This window comes from Gnatocerus cornutus, chromosome 2 (assembly GCF_029298725.1).
Source record: "Gnatocerus cornutus isolate USDA-ARS CGAHR chromosome 2, icGnaCorn1.1, whole genome shotgun sequence".
NCBI classification, from domain to species: Eukaryota; Metazoa; Arthropoda; class Insecta; order Coleoptera; family Tenebrionidae; genus Gnatocerus; species Gnatocerus cornutus.
Window position 1 is genome coordinate 22,532,993 of NC_142234.1, and position 16,965 is coordinate 22,549,957.

Below are 16,965 nucleotides of genomic sequence, written 5' to 3' on the forward strand. Positions count from 1 at the left end.
ATTGAAATTTAAAGGGATTATTACTTTTAACTTGTTGACTATTTGTTCCAAATTTCAAATTTTTCCAACCACAGGGCCGGATTTTAGAAATTTCTTATATTGAAGACGAGCTAGAAATTTCCAATATTTTCTATTCGGACGTGTAATTTTGACAGTTTTGACGTTAGGGTATTGAAATTTGTAGAGATTACTATTTTAAACTTGTTGACTGCTTGTTCCAATTTTTTTAAACTCCAGGGACGGATTTTAGAATTTTTTATTTTGAAGACGAGTCAAAAATTTCCAATGTTTTCTATTCGGACCTGTAATGTTGACAGTTTTGACGCTAGGGCATTGAAATTTGTACAGATTACTATCTTTAACTTGTTGACTGCTTCTCCCAAAACCCAAATTTTTTGAGGTACAAGGAGGGATTTTAGAAATTTTTAGTTTTAAGACTACTCAAAAATTTCCAATATGTTTCATTCGAACGTGTAATTTTAGTAGTTTTGATGCTATGGCATTGAAATCTGAAGGGATTATTACTTTTAACTTGTTGACTATCTGTCCCAAATTTCATTTTTTTTCAACCACAGGGACGGATTTTAATAAATAAATAAAATTTTCATTTTGAAGACGAGCCAAAAATTTCCAATATTTTCCATTCGAACTTGTAATTTGAATAGTTTTGATGGTAAGGCACTGAAATTATGAGACATTACTATAGTTAACTTGCTGAGTGTCTGTTCTAAATTACAAATTTTTCCAACCACAGGGACGGATTTTAAAAACTTCTTATTTTGAACACGAGCCAGAAATTTCCAATATTTTCCATTCGGACGTGTAATTTTGATAGTTTTGATGCTAGGGCAATGAAATTTGAAGAGATTACCATTTTTAGCATTCTGACTCTCTGTCCAAAATCCTAAATTTTTCGAGCCACAGGGACGGATTTTAGAAATTTTCAGTTTCAAGACGAGCCAAAAATTGCCAATATTTTCCATTCGAACGTGTAATTTTGGCAGTTTTGATGTTGGGGCATTAACATTTGGAGAGATTACTACTTTTAACTTGTTGACTGTCTGCCCCAAGTCCCAAATTTTTCGAGTCACAGGGACGGATTTTAGAAATTTTCAGTTCCAAAACGACCCAAAAATTTCCAAGTTTTTTTATTCGAAACTTTTTAGAATCTTGACCTAATGAAGCGAATCGGACTTCGGATTTAGAATCAGGAGGCAATTCTACTTCAACTTCAAACTTTTCATAATATTTTTATTCTTATTTTTTATTATGATTTCCACACTCCATTCCGGAATAATCCTGCTCGCTCTGATATAACAAAATCTCCTGGCTCCTTGACAACAATAACACAGCTGGCCTAATCCCGTTACTACCGGCGACAAAATGTTTAGTTTTAGAAGCCCTAATTCCGCTAAAACATTAAAATATGACTCATGCGGGACACCAAACTCCTGGACGCTCTCCAACTGACTTATCCTAAATTATTCCGGTGCAGCCAATGATTTATAGCAGTCGGAGTTAAATTACTGGTGTATTATTGGCTGCCTAAATATTGGCTTCATCTTCAGATTTCTTCCAGTCGGATTCAAAATTTCTTGGCCCAGTCCTCCCCATCAGTTATTACTTCATTTATTCGCGTTATTATTAGTTGCCACCTCATCGGCCTCGTAGCGCTGCCAGTTTCCTCGCGGAATTTCTAGAGATCCACGCAAATTTTAGTGAGACCCAACCCTTAGAAATGGGGTACTTATTCCACGAACTCATCGCTTGCAACACTCGGTACGTAGAAAAAACCCGCGAATTTTGAAAACCCGAGAACCGGTCGCCATAATTACGATCATTTACCGGTGCTTTAACAGTAGTCATCTTCCACAAAAACCCGTCTCACACAAACATAGATCGATCTTCGCAATTACGCCAAGTTGGCGTGGCGAAGACAAAAAATCGCATAACTGTGCACGATAATCGCGGTAGCGGTGAATGAAACCGCCAAAATGCAGCGCCATCTGCCTGAAATTCCAGGGGAGCCAACGTTGGAAAATTAGACAATGAAACAAGACAATTTCGGGCCGCATTTTCTCTTTCTTTCGGGAATTCCGAAAATTTAGAAATCCACGCGTTGTGTCGTAACGGACCTACTTTTGGCTGCCAACACCTCCGATTTTGTTTTGGTCAAGCTCATATTTCGCATCACTTTCTTCCGATAATTGTTTCCGTTCAATTAAAAAAGTGAAAATCGTGATGACCATCGCGGTTTCAACGTGGAAAGTTTGATACGATTGATACTGGAATCGTGTTCAAGGTCACTGTCAATATTTCGAAAATTGTGACGTTTCTCACGGTTCGATTTCCAGGTGGCGAACAATCGCGCGCGCGGTGATTTCACGACGATTTTATAAGGGGGAATTTAATAATTATGCCATTAAGTTTAATTACTTCATTCAGAAATCTGGTGATTTTATCTGTCATTTGACAAACAGTTGGGTGTAACTGTTATTGTTATTGACAGACGCACGCTAACGCAGTAGCCAGTTTAAACGAAAAAAGGTGGATTCTGACGTCAAATACCAACTATTTCGGGCAAAAATAACTGATTTTGATTAATGATCCGTCGAATTCGCACGTGTCGCTTCTATTTATATTTTTTAATAGATCAAAAGAGACATTTTGGATTGAGGAAGAACTGAAAACTGCAAAACAATTTAATAAGGGGTGTAACTCTGGTAATTTTAAAGCCAGAGCGACTAAATTTGGGGGAATTTCTAATTTAGGCTTGCTAATTAATTGTGTCAAATTGCAAAATTATAGATCGAAAGAGAAAAATTTTGGAATTTTTGATTTTAAGGATGAACCAAAAACTTAAAAATTGTATTAAAGCCTGTAACTCTAGTAATTTTAACGCTACAGGAATAACATTTGGAGACGTTACTAAGTAAGACTTTGTTATTAACTATGCCAAATTTCAAAATTATAGAGCAGAAGTGACTTGATTTAAAAATTTTAATGTTTTGGACGAACGGAAAACCGCGTATAATTTTTCCTAAGGGCTGTAATTTTGGTAGTTTTAACGCCAAAATAACTAAATTTAGTGGAACTACTTAAGTTGGATTTGCTTAATAATTGTGCCAAATTGCAAAATTATAGACCAAAAGAGATAAATTTTGGATTTTTTTATTTTGGGGATGACCCAAAAACTTTTGAAAAAATATGCAAAGGCCTGTAACTTTGGTAGTTTTAACGCTAACGCGACTAAATTTAAGAAAGTTACTAATTAAGACTTGATTACTAACTGGGCTAAATTTCGAAATTATTCAGCACAAGCTTTTTATTTTCTGAATCATTCAAAAATTGCCAATAATTTTTATTAAGGGCTGTAGTCTGGTAATTTTAACGCCAAAACAACTAAATTTGGGGGGAAATATAATTTAGGCTCGCTTATTAATTGTACCAAATTGCAAAATTATAGACAGAAAGAGACAAATTTTGGATTTTTTTTTGGGGATGGATCAAAAATTTTTAAAAAATTATATGAAAGCTTGTATCTCTTTTAATTTTAACGCCACAGCAATGGAAATTGAAGAGGTTATTGACTAAGACTTGGTTACTAATTGTGCTAAATTTCAAAAGTATAAAGCAGGAGCGACGGATTTTAGTAATTTTTATTTTTTGAATTTGAATGAAAATTGTGAATAATTTTTATTAAAGGTTGTAACACTGGCAATTTAAGTGCCTCAACAATGAAATTTCGGGAGGTTACTAATTAAGACTTACTTTCTAACTGTGCCAAATTGCAAAATTATAAACCAAAAGAGACCAATTTTGTAATTTTTATTTTGAGAATGAACCAAAAACTGCAATTTCTGGCCAAAAAACCTAAAACGTCCTGATTTTGATTAACGCTCTTATCGCTATAATTGCGAATGTAGGATACAGGTGGTCCATAAATCCCGCTAATTAAATAATTTTCATAAAACTCCGGAACCACGCGCCTTATTGTAAATTCTGCCGTTTTCCTGTAGATCTTATCAGTCACGAGCGGAATGATTTGCCATAAAGTTCACAACAAATAAATTCTTATTTATTTAAATGGGTTAGAACGTGACGGCGCACTACTTATATGAACCGAACCATACTTTCCAGTAGCTCAACGCATTTTAATGGACCGAAAGGTGAAAATTTGCATTAAAAGTGCAAGTTTCTATTTCGTTTTTTGGGGCAGGGTTGGGTTCGCTTGATTATCTCTGATAATAATTTAATTAAGCTCACAGTCTGAAGGTTACGTCTTGAGTCTTAGAAAAACGAGCATTGCAATTAACGCCGTGAAAAATAGAGCAATGTGGCGGAGAATGTTGGTTTTTCATCGGGAGGTGATTTCGCTCAGATAATTGAAAGGAAGTGCCAAGATGATGGAAAGTGACTTTTTATCGGGTTGTTATTGCTTCAGACGACTTATATGGCTAAAGGAAGTGGTTTTGGAAGAAACGTTTAAGATTTTTTCCGAAAAATAGACGAGACCTGGGGGTTCTTTCCGGCTTCATGAATTATTCATAATCTGTAGATGCAGAGATTAAAATTTGCGAAAGTCTCATAATTCTGGAAGGAAAAGCGGTTGGTTGCAAGAGCCCCCTGTACATATAACTGTCATTTCGATTTTTCATCAAACAAATTTGCCTACCTGTGGAACGGAGTAACAGTAAACGCTGAAGTTGAGGCGTTACCTAACTTTTCAAGTAATACAGCCTTCGCATAACTAATAAAACCAATTATACAAAGAGAATGAAATCTTTGTTCAGCTTCAAAACAGCTGACTCAGTTTCCCAAATTTTATTTTAAACCGACCATGAGTTATTATTATTTCCTTGATTCTGTACTGGCGCGTAAGAAAATTCCTCGAATTTGAAATGTGTGATCTTCGTTTGCGCCAAGAAACGTTTTTGATTATTCCTTGGTTAAAACAATACATTTGTCCGGAAATAGCTTGAGAATGCATGGCAAAAATATTCAGTTATTCTGGAAAATCTTACTGAAACCTCTAACTTTATTATCTCGTAACTCATTTAAAGATGTAACGGTGAAGATATATCTAACATTTAGAAGTAAAGTAGAAAATGAACACGTGGTAATTAATGTCTACTTAATGAGGTTGTAAATATTTTTATCATTTTCTGCATCTGCGAAAATTGTTGGATCTTATTGCAAAAGAGACATGATAATTATCTGAATTGTGTAACTTTTACTTTTTTTTTATATTATAAATGCGAAGTGGGTCCTGGACGAAAAGCACGTAATTTGCATGTATTGCATGTGTTTTTTTGTTTAACATCAGATGTGAATTTTTTATTAAACAGTGAAGAAATTCGCAAATGGAGCGATTGAAGAAGAATCTGGGGATTTTATTAAAGGTGGTAACTCTGGGAATTTTAACGCCACAATAAGCAAATTTGGGGAGGTTGGTAATTAGGGCTTGGTTACCAACTGTGACAAATTTCAAAATTATAGAGTAGAAGCTACTTGATTTAGAAATTTTTGTTTTTTGGAGAAAGCGAAAACTGCGAAATCGGGTTGTAATTTTGGAATTTTTAACGCCAAAGTAACTAAATTTGGAGGAGTGTCTAACTTTGACTTGATAATTAATTGTGCTAAATTGCAAAATTGTAGACCGAGTGAGACAAATTTTGGAAATTTTTATTTTGAGAAAGCACCGAAAACTTTTGAAAAAATATGTTAAGGGCTGTAACTCTGGTAATTTTAACGCTACAGCAATGAAATTTAGGGAGATTAATAATTTAGACTTGCTTATTAATTGTGCCAATTTGCAAAAGTATAGACCGAAAAAGACAAATTTTGGAATTTTTTGTTTTGAGGATGGATTAAAAACTTTCAAAAAATTGTATTAAAGTCTGTAACTCTAGTAAATTTAACGTCACTGCAATATTATTTAGGGTGGTTACTAAGTAATATGTGGTTAGTAACTGCGAAATTTCAAAATTATAGACCGAAAGAGATAAATTTTGGATTTTTTTATTTAGAGAATGACCAATAACTGAAAAAAAATTGTAATAAAGCTTGTAATAAACACCACAAGAATGAAATTTGGGGAGGTTACTAAGTAAGACTTGGTTACTATTTGTGCTAAATTTCAAAATAATAGAGCAGAAGCAACTTGATTTAGAAATTTTAATTTTTTGATTGAACCGAAAACTGTGAATAATTTTTATTGGGGTTGTAATTTTGGTAATTTTAACGCTAAGGGAAATAAATTTGGCAGGATTACTAATTTAGATTTGCCTATTAATTGTGCTAAATTGCAAAATTATAGACTGAAAGAGACAAATTTTTGAATTTTTTGTTTTGAGGATGGACCAAAAACTTTCAAAAAACTGTATTAAAGCCTGTAACTCTGGAAATTTTAACACCACAAGAATGAAATTTGGGGAGGTTACTAACTAAGACTTGGTTACTATTTGTGCTAAATTTCAAAATAATAGAGCAGAAGCTACTTGATTTACAATTTTTAATTTTTGAATGAACCGAAAACCGCGAATAATTTTTATTAAGGGCTGAAACTTTGGTAAGTTTAACGCCACGGCAATGAAATTTGAAAAAGTTACTAATTAAGACTTGGTTACCAATTGTGCTAAATTTCAAAATAATAGAGCTGAAGCAACTTGATTTAGAAATTTTAATTTTTTGATTGAACCGAAAACTGTGAATAATTTTTATTGGGGTTGTAATTTTGGTAATTTTAACGCTAAGGGAAATAAATTTGGCAGGATTACTAATTTAGATTTGCCTATTATTTGTGCTAAATTGCAAAATTATAGACTGAAAGAGACAAATTTTTGAATTTTTTGTTTTGAGGATGGACCAAAAACTTTCAAAAAACTGTATTAAAGCCTGTAACTCTGGAAATTTTAACACCACAAGAATGAAATTTGGGGAGGTTACTAACTAAGACTTGGTTACTATTTGTGCTAAATTTCAAAATAATAGAGCAGAAGCTACTTGATTTACAATTTTTAATTTTTGAATGAAGCGAAAACCGCGAATAATTTTTATTAAGGGCTGAAACTTTGGTAAGTTTAACGCCACAGCAATGAAATTTGAAGAAGTTACTAATTAAGACTTGGTTACTAATTGTGCTAAATTTCAAAATAATAGAGCAGAAGCAACTTGATTTAGAAATTTTAATTTTTTGATTGAACCGAAAACTGAATAATTTTTATTGGGGTTGTAATTTTGGTAATTTTAACGCTAAGGGAACTAAATTTGGCAGGATTACTAATTTAGATTTGCTTATTAATTGTGCTAAATTGCAAAATTATAGACTGAAACAGACAAATTATTGAATTTTTTGTTTTGAGGATGAACCAAAAACTTTCAAAAAACTGTATTAAAGCCTGTAACTCTGGAAATTTTAACACCACAAGAATGAAATTTGGGGAGGTTACTAAGTAAGACTTGGTTACTATTTGTGCTAAATTTCAAAATAATAGAGCAGAAGCTACTTGATTTACAATTTTTAATTTTTGAATGAACCGAAAACCGCGAATAATTTTTATTAAGGGCTGAAACTTTAGTAAGTTTCACCATTTCGCCACAGCAATGAAATTTGAAAAAGTTACTAATTAAGACTTGGTTACTAATTGTGCTAAATTTCAAAATAATAGAGCAGAAGCAACTTGATTTAGAAATTTTAATTTTTTGATTGAACCGAAAACTGTGAATAATTTTTATTGGGGTTGTAATTTTGGTAATTTTAACGCTAAGGGAAATAAATTTGGCAGGATTACTAATTTAGATTTGCCTATTAATTGTGCTAAATTGCAAAATTATAGACTGAAAGAGACAAATTTTTGAATTTTTTGTTTTGAGGATGGACCAAAAACTTTCAAAAAACTGTATTAAAGCCTGTAACTCTGGAAATTTTAACACCACAAGAATGAAATTTGGGGAGGTTACTAACTAAGACTTGGTTACTATTTGTGCTAAATTTCAAAATAATAGAGCAGAAGCTACTTGATTTACAATTTTTAATTTTTGAATGAACCGAAAACCGCGAATAATTTTTATTAAGGGCTGAAACTTTGGTAAGTTTCACCATTCGCCACAGCAATGAAATTTGAAAAAGTTACTAATTAAGACTTGGTTACTAATTGTGCTAAATTTCAAAATAATAGAGCAGAAGCAACTTGATTTAGAAATTTTAATTTTTTGATTGAACCGAAAACTGAATAATTTTTATTGGGGTTGTAATATTGGTAATTTTAACGCTAAGGGAAATAAATTTGGCAGGATTACTAATTTAGGTTTGCTTATTAATTGTGCTAAATTGCAAAATTATAGACTGAAAGAGACAAATTTTTGAATTTTTTATTTTGAGGATGGACCAAAAACTTTCAAAAAACTGTATTAAAGCCTGTAACTCTAGAAATTTTAACACCACAAGAATGAAATTTGGGGAGGTTACTAACTAAGACTTGGTTACTATTTGTGCTAAATTTCAAAATAATAGAGCAGAAGCTACTTGATTTACAATTTTTAATTTTTGAATGAAGCGAAAACCGCGAATAATTTTTATTAAGGGCTGAAACTTTGGTAAGTTTAACGCCACAGCAATGAAATTTGAAAAAAGTTACTAATTAAGACTTGGTTACTAATTGTGCTAAATTTCAAAATAATAGAGCAGAAGCAACTTGATTTAGAAATTTTAATTTTTTGATTGAACCGAAAACTGTGAATAATTTTTATTGGGGTTGTAATTTTGGTAATTTTAACGCTAAGGGAAATAAATTTGGCAGGATTACTAATTTAGACTTGCTTATTAATTGGGCTAAATTGCAAAATTATAGACTGAAAGAGACAAATGTTTGAATCTTTTATTTTAAGAATGAACCAAAAACTTTTGAAAAAATACGTTAAGAGCTGTAGCTCTGGCAGTTTTAACGCCACAGTAATGAAATTTCGTGTAATTACTAACTTGGGCTTGTTTATTAATCATGCTAAATTGCAAATTTGTAGACCGAAAGACACAAATTTTGGAATTTTTTATTTTAAGAATGGACCAAACACACTGCGAAAAAAATGTAATAAACTTTGTAACTCTGGTAATTTTAGTGTCACAGTAATGAATTTTAGAGAGATTACTAATTAAGACTTGGTTACTAATCGTACCAAATTTCAAAATTATAAAGCAGCTACAACAGATTTTGGAAATTTTTATTTTTTGATGAATCGAAAACCGAGAACTTTTTCTATCGAATGTTGCAACTTTGCTAATTTTAACACAAAATTAATTAAATTTCGGGAGTTTACTAACTCTGACTTGGCTTATTATTAATAGCGCAACTGAATCTGGGCTACTAAAAATCTAAAAGGAAAGAAGAAACAATTTGGTTTTGGTGCAATATTTATTAGAAAAATGCAAAAATATTTACCCACAGCAAGGCAAATGTTTGCGAAATTGTCAACGCAGCCGTGTAAAAAATCAGGACGTTGGAGATTTAAGATCAGTAGACAGAAAACTACCAGAACCTTGAAACCAGCTCAGCTGTTTTCCGCATTTTTTCCATAATTCTGTAAGTGTAACCGTAAGTACTTGTAAAGATAATAGAAACCAATTCCGTCTGAACCCATCAATTCCCGCCACGAAGTCCAAAATGATAAATGAAGCAAAATATCTAACGAGATCCACAAGAATCAATTAGAGCTAATGATCAGTTCGGTTAAGAGAATAACTGTGAAAAGAGGAAAAATGTTAATTGTAATTTCCTCTTTTTCGTCGTTTTTGCCTCTACGCAAATAAAAAAAAAGTGGGGCGTTTCCTCCGATCATCCACAATATCGAGCATGAATTTTATAATTACCAGCGATTGAATAATAATTAAGTGAGTAGTCAAGTCTGTTGGAAGCAACGGTACTTCTTGTGGTGCTGCCCGAAGAACTATCAACCTCAAACCGCGCCGTGTCTTTGATTTCCAGAAGATGTTGATGGCGTCTTTTCGGAAACCGTCTTGTACCCAAGCGTGACATTGACCATGGCGCGCCAATAATAACAACAATACACGTCTTCGCTCCGAGCCATTTTTCCGCGACCTTTTCGGGTCATTAAGCACCCGATCATACATCAAATTGACCTCCAAATTTTTCAAAATTTTCAATCGTTCGTTAGTCATCGAATCTGGGTCCACGAACCGTGTCATCGCTGCAGCAACACAAGAACAACGCAGTCTCTCGGCGGAGGCGTCGAGATTCTTGAATGGATCGTGTTCCTCTCTTATTACTGTTGCGGCCGACTTCTTGCAGAGTGGACTGTGTTTCTTGCACCTGTGTTAGTTTCTAATGTGCAGTGGCAGACTGTGTGGGAGTGCGGAGTGACTGGAATGATTTTGCATCGGGGTGGACTAGCAAAAAACTCGGGTTTGTAAAATTGCTCGGGGTGGATTTAATATACAGGGTGGCTCGCGGCAGTATTTCGGTTTTTGGTGTCAACTCCCTGCGGTTTTTAAAAATGGCGGAAACGGGTTTAGGCTTATTAATCGCGTCGACTTCCTTGTTGGAGTCTGCGGGATTTTTCGGGAAAGCGGAGGTTTTCCAATCAAAACGAAGCTAGTCTTAAATCTACAAAATTGCCGATTAAAAGTAGGAAGAAATCTCTTACGACACGTTTAACAAGTCAGGAATTATCGTTTGCACAACGCCGCATTTTAATTTTAGCAAAAATGGAAAGTTTGAGGTTTTTTGGGTGAATTACCACTAATTTGTTGGTGAAATATCGAACAATATATTATTACCTAAGCTTTCGACAATTATTATATAAAATATTGGATTGAAAGGCGATTATTGAAAGCTGGGATTTATTATTCGTTTAATGATAGATTGTAACATTTATTAATATTGATACGGGATTACATTAATATGTATGTTATAAATGTTATAATTAATAACGAGATTTCCTGCAGTGTCTAAATAAAAAAGTTCAGCGCGAAGAATTAATTTGAGTCAATAAAAATTGCTTTTCTGTTCCGTTTCTTGTATTATTGATTCTGTGGTCAGATTTTAATGGAGATATATAAAGTCTAAAACTAACAATGGATTTCAAGACAAAAATTTAGTTTTTGAAAAAGTGCGAAGAATGCAGAACTAGTTTTAGGTTGTGATATTTTCGTTGCTAATGATTCAACTGTAATATAATTAGTGCCGTTTTGAAGCCAATAGTCAAGAGTATTATTCTAATTTTTTTCAAAATTTTCTGAAGATCGGATATTGAAGCACATATTTTTAAAGTTTATTTCTTAGAAAACATTGTTAAATGCGGAGCTCCATTTCGATTCTTGTATTTTCAATATTAACGATTAAATTTTGATGTAATTAGTGCCGTTTTGAAACCAATGGTGATAAGTATTACTGTATTTTTTTTCAAAATTTTTTAAAGACCGGATTTTGAGGCAAAAATTTAAAAAAATAATTTTTGTGAAAATATTAAAATTGCGGAACACCGTTTCGTTTTTTATATTTTTACTATTAACGATTCAATTTTGATGTGCCGTTTTGTAGTCAACAGTGAAGAATATTACTTCGAATTTTTTTTTAAAGTGGATTTTGAGTCACAAAATTTTTAAAATTCAGTTTTTGCAAAAGTACCAAAAATGCAGAACTTTCTTTAAACTGTTATATTTTTGTAGCTAATGATTGAATTGTAATATAACTAATGCTGTTTTTAAGCTAATGGTAAAGACTATTTTTTCAAAATTTTTTGAACACCGGATTTTGAGGAACAAATTTTTAAAATTTACTTCCTTGAAAATGTTATTAAAAATGCGAAATTTTATTTCGTTTTTCTTATCTTTTCAATATTAAAGATCCAATTTTAATGTAAATAGTGCTGTTTTGTAGTCAACAGTAAAGAACATTAATCCGATTTTTTTTTCAAAATTTTTTGAAGACTGGATTTTAAGTCACATATTTTTAAAATTTATTTCTCAGAAAATGTTATCAAAAATGCGAAAGAAAATGGAGTTTCTTGTATTTTCAATATTAACGGCAATTAGTGCCGTTTTGTAATCAGCAGTGAAGAACATCACTCTGATTTTTTTCAAAATTTTTCCAAAACTAGATTTTGAGTAACAAATTTTTAAAATTTCGTTTTTTGAAAAAGTACCAAGAATGCAGAACATCTTAAGGTTGTTATATTTTTGTAGCTAATGATTGAATTTTAATATAATTAGTGCCTTTTTGAAACCAATGGTGAAGAGTATTACTGTATTTTTTTTCAAAATTTTTTGAAGACTGGATTTTGAGGAACAAATTTTTTAAACAAGTTTTTGTGAAAACGTGGTCTAAAATGTGGAACTTTATTTCGTTTCTAATATTTTAAATATTAACGAGCCAATTTTAATGTAATTAGTACCTTTTTGAAGCCAATGGTAAAGAGCATTATTCCAAATTTTTTCAAAATTGTTTGAAGTCCGGATCTTGAGGCACAAATTTTTTTAATTTATTTTTCAGAAAACGATAGCAAAAATGCGAAACTCGATTTCGTTTCTTATATTTTCAATATTAACGATCCAATTTTGATGCAATTGGTGCCGTTTTGTAGCGAACAATGGAGAACATTACTTCTATTTTTTTCAAAATTTTTTGAAAACTGGATTTTGAGATAAAAATTTTAAAAATTTCGTTTTTGAAAAGTCCCAAGAATGCAGAACTACCTTTAAGCTGTTATATTTTCGTTACTAACGATTGGATTTTAATATAATTAGTGTGGTTTTAAAGCCAATGAGAAAGAGTATTATTTCAATTTTTTTCAAAATTTTCTGAAGACTGGATTTTAAGGCACAAATTTTTAAAATTAATTTTTCTGAAAACGTGGTCTAAAATACGGAACTTTATTTTGTTTTTAATATTTTAACTATTAACGATCCAATTTTTGTGTAATTAGTGCCGTTTTGTAGCCTACAGTGAAGGACGTCACTCCGATTTTAAAAAATTTTTGCAAAATGTGGATTTTGAGTCACAATTTTTTAAAATTCCGTTTTTCGAAAACGAGCCTTGAATGCAGCGCTACCTTTAGGCTGTCATATTTTCGCCGTTAATGATTGAATGTTTATAAAATTAGTGTCGTTTTGCAGCCAATGGTAAAGAGCATTATTCTAATTTTTTTAAAAATTTTTTGAAGACCGGATTTGGAGGCACAAATTTTTAAGATTTGTGTTCTTGAAAACGTTATCAAAAATGCAAAACTCCATTTCGTTTCTTGTATTTTCAATATTAACGTACCAATTTTAGTGTAATTAGTGCCATTTTGTACCCAACAGTGAAGAACATTATTCCATTTTTTTTAAATTTTTTTCAATACTGGATTTCGAATCACAAATTTTTAAAATTGTTTTTGAAAAAATGTGCCAAAAATGCAGGACTACTTTTGAGCGGTTATATTTCCGTTAGTAATGATTGAATTTTAATAAAAGTAGCGCCATTTTGAAGCCAATGGTGAAAAGTATTAATCTAATTTTTTTCAAAATTCTCTGTAGACCGGATTTTGACGCACACATTTTTTATTTTTATTTTTTTTTTAAAACGTTATTAAATATGCGAAATTATTTTGTTTTTTATTGGTAGTTCTGGGTGTTATGTCAGTGTTGTTTTGACACTGTAACATTAAAAACTAGTGATCTGCAGAGCTGTCATTTTTGAAAGCAGAAAACGGAGCTACCAACATAATATTTGAAATTCAGAGGCCACAGTTTTCGTTTGGGAAAACGGTGCTCATCAAAGAACTTCCAAAACAGATCATGGACGAAATGAAGTCGATTTTATCCCAAATTTTCTTCAATTTCCCTCAGTAAAGTCTGTTTTCCACCATCTGCCGCCGCCGCCAAAGTCCCCTGCATCTTTCCACGCCACGTCGCGTACCTGACCCGATCGAATCGATGGTAAAGTTGAATGGGGCTGGGCACATAATTGCATAAATATCTTGGCTTCTCGCACAGAACAAACTCCGGTCACTGGGTTACCTATGCCTCCTGGCCCCGATCCGCTCCGAACAGGTGTCGGCAGATGAGATTTTCGGCCAGGGAGGATGAGTCCGAATTTTTTTGTTCCCTGATGTACCGTTCGCTGCGCCTTATATGGACTCTTCGATTAAGTAACGTCGATTACTTCATCCGATTTTTAGCCATTCACAATGGCTCATTTTACGCAGTTTTGTCGCGTTGATGGCCGATAATGAGACGGGCGTTATCGCTGATCAGCCAAGTGGATACAATATTACCAACTGTGTTTTTTCGGAGTCGCAGTGTCAATAAACTTTGGAAAGACACGACGGCGAGGCTGCGAAAGGTCAAGTTTTTTCGGAATATCGAAAATTCAGGTCGATAAAATGCAACGATTGCAATCCGGAGTGAAAGTACGGAAATTCCACGAAAATCTCATATTTTCCCACGGGTTCCGTTCGGCGTAGGAAATAATGCACAAAAGATGAAAAAACCAACACAATAACGCGGTTTCAGGTCAGTTTTACAACAATAAGGTCGCCATTTCAATAACCAGATTAGAACCAAGGCGGTAAAGTATGCCACGTCGTGCGCCCAAATTATTATTTTTCAATCCTAATGAAGTAATCGAATTTCTGATCGCTAATCGATTATTTCCACGCGACAAACAAAGCGGCCTTGCTACTTCCCTGAGCCACCCAGTATATTTCCCAATCGCGCACCAATTGAGAGTGTGAACTTGTTATCACAGATCGCAATTAGACCAATTAAACCCGCCATCCATCAATTCCCATAAATGTCAAAGTGACGCGCAAAATGGACTTGAAATCACATGAGTACCACGTGCCGACGCCCGGCGACGGGCTGTTGACGCAATGGCTGAACTCGCTGGAGACGCGCTCGTCGCTTTTCTGGCTGCGGTACGTCGATGATGAGGAGAAAAGGGCGAATTCTCTGGAGTCGACGAGCGAGGATACGGATGCCGAGCACGTGGACGATTATCTGGACGGTGATGATGCCCATGAAATTTTCGCACCGACGTGTCGCAGCATTGCGCACCGGGAGTCGGATCTGCTGCTGGCGTTGACGGAGAATTGCACGCTGGGGCCGGTGTGCTACTTCTGCAGGTAAAGAGGGTTGAAAGACACGGAGAAGGGCAAATTTTGCAGTTTTGGATGATGGAAATCGAAGATATCGCTCGGATTTTTTCACCATTTTCTGAAGACCGGATTTAAAGCCACATAAATTTTATCAAAAATGCGCCCCTTTATTTTGTTTCGAGTATTTTCAATATTATTCGATTTAATTTTAAGGAAATTAGTGCCGTTTTGTAGCCAACAGTGAAGGACATCACTCTGATTTTTTTCAAAAATTTTTCGAAACTGGATTTCGAGTCACAAAGTTTTAAAATTCCGTTTTTTGAAAAAGGGTCAAGAATGCAGAATTACATTTAACCTGTGATATTTTCGTTGCTAATGATTAAATTTTAATAAAAGTAGTGCCGTTTTAAAGACAACAGCGAAGAGTATTTTTCTAATTTTTTAAAAAAATTTTTGAAGACTAGATTTTGAGTAACAAATTTTTTTCAAATTTATTTTTGTGAAAACATGATCAAAAATGCTAAACCCGATTTCGTTTCTTATATTTTCATTTTTAACGATCCAACTTTAATGTAATTAGTGCCGTTTTGTAGTCAACAGTGAAGAACATCACCCCGATTTTTTTGAAAATTTTTCAAAAACTGGATTTTGAGTGAAATTTTTTTGAAAAAGTACCGTTATTGCAGAACTACCTTTAGACTATTATATTTTCGTTGCTAATGATTGAATTTGAATATAACTGGTGGCGTTTTAAAGCCAATGGCGAAGAGAATATTATAATTATTATTTTCAAAATTTTCTGAAGACCGGATCTTGAGGCACAAATTTTTAAAATGTAATTTTTCAAAAACGATTGCAAAAATACGAAACACGATTTTGTTTTTTGTATTTTTTATATTAACGTAATTTTAATGTAATTAGTGCTTTTTTGTAGAGAACAGTAAAGAACATCACCCCGATTTTTTTTTAAATTTTCCAAAAACTGGATTTTGAGTGAAAATTTTTTGAAATAGTACCGTAATTGCAGAACTACCTTTAGACTGTTATATTTTCGTTGCTAATGATTGAATTTGAATATAACTGGTGGCGTTTTAAAGCCAATGGCGAAGAGTATTATAATTATTATTTTCAAAATTTTCTGAAGACCGGATCTTGAGGCACAAATTTTTAAAATGTAATTTTTCAAAAACGATTGCAAAAATACGAAACACGATTTTGTTTTTTGTATTTTTTATATTAACGTAATTTTAATGTAATTAATGCCTTTTTGTAGAGAACAGTAAAGAACATCACCACGATTTTTTTCAAAATTTTCTAAAAACTGGATTTTGAGTGAAAATTTTTTGAAAAAGTACCGTTATTGCAGAACTGCCTTTAGACTGTTATATTTTTGTTGCTAATGATTGAATTTGAATATAACTGGTGGCGTTTTAAAGCCAATGGCGAGAAGTGTTATAATTATTATTTTCAAAATTTTCTGAAGACCGGATCTTGAGGCAAAAAATTTTAAAATGTAATTTTTCTAAAGCGATTGCAAAAATCTGAAACACGATTTTGTTTTTTGTATTTTCAATATTAACGTAACTTTAATGTAATTAATGCTTTTTTGTAGAGAACAGTAAAGAACATCACCCCGATTTTTTTCAAAATTTTCTAAAAACTGGATTTTGACTGAAATTTTTTTGAAATAGTACCGTAATTGCAGAACTACCTTTAGACTGTTATATTTTCGTTGCTAATGATTGAATTTGAATATAACTGGTGGCGTTTTAAAGCCAATGGCGAAGAGTATTATAATTATTATTTTCAAAATTTTCTGAAGACCGGATCTTGAGGCACAAATTTTTAAAATATAATTTTTCTAAAACGATT

General features: G+C 32.8%; 2 protein-coding genes across 7 annotated transcripts in view; both read left to right on the top strand.

Annotated features, from left to right (window-relative positions):
- Positions 1–16,965, top strand: part of Fhos (Formin homology 2 domain containing) — a 101,393-nt gene that overhangs the window by 67,827 nt on the left and 16,601 nt on the right. The gene's annotated exons all lie outside the window — the stretch shown is intronic.
- On the top strand, positions 10,195–15,124 carry LOC148180124 (uncharacterized). Its single transcript, XM_088030351.1, has 2 exons — positions 10,195–10,418; positions 14,745–15,124. Exon 2 carries the CDS (start codon positions 14,810–14,812, stop codon positions 15,122–15,124), a length of 315 nt encoding a protein of 104 aa, XP_087886477.1. The 5' UTR covers positions 10,195–10,418; positions 14,745–14,809.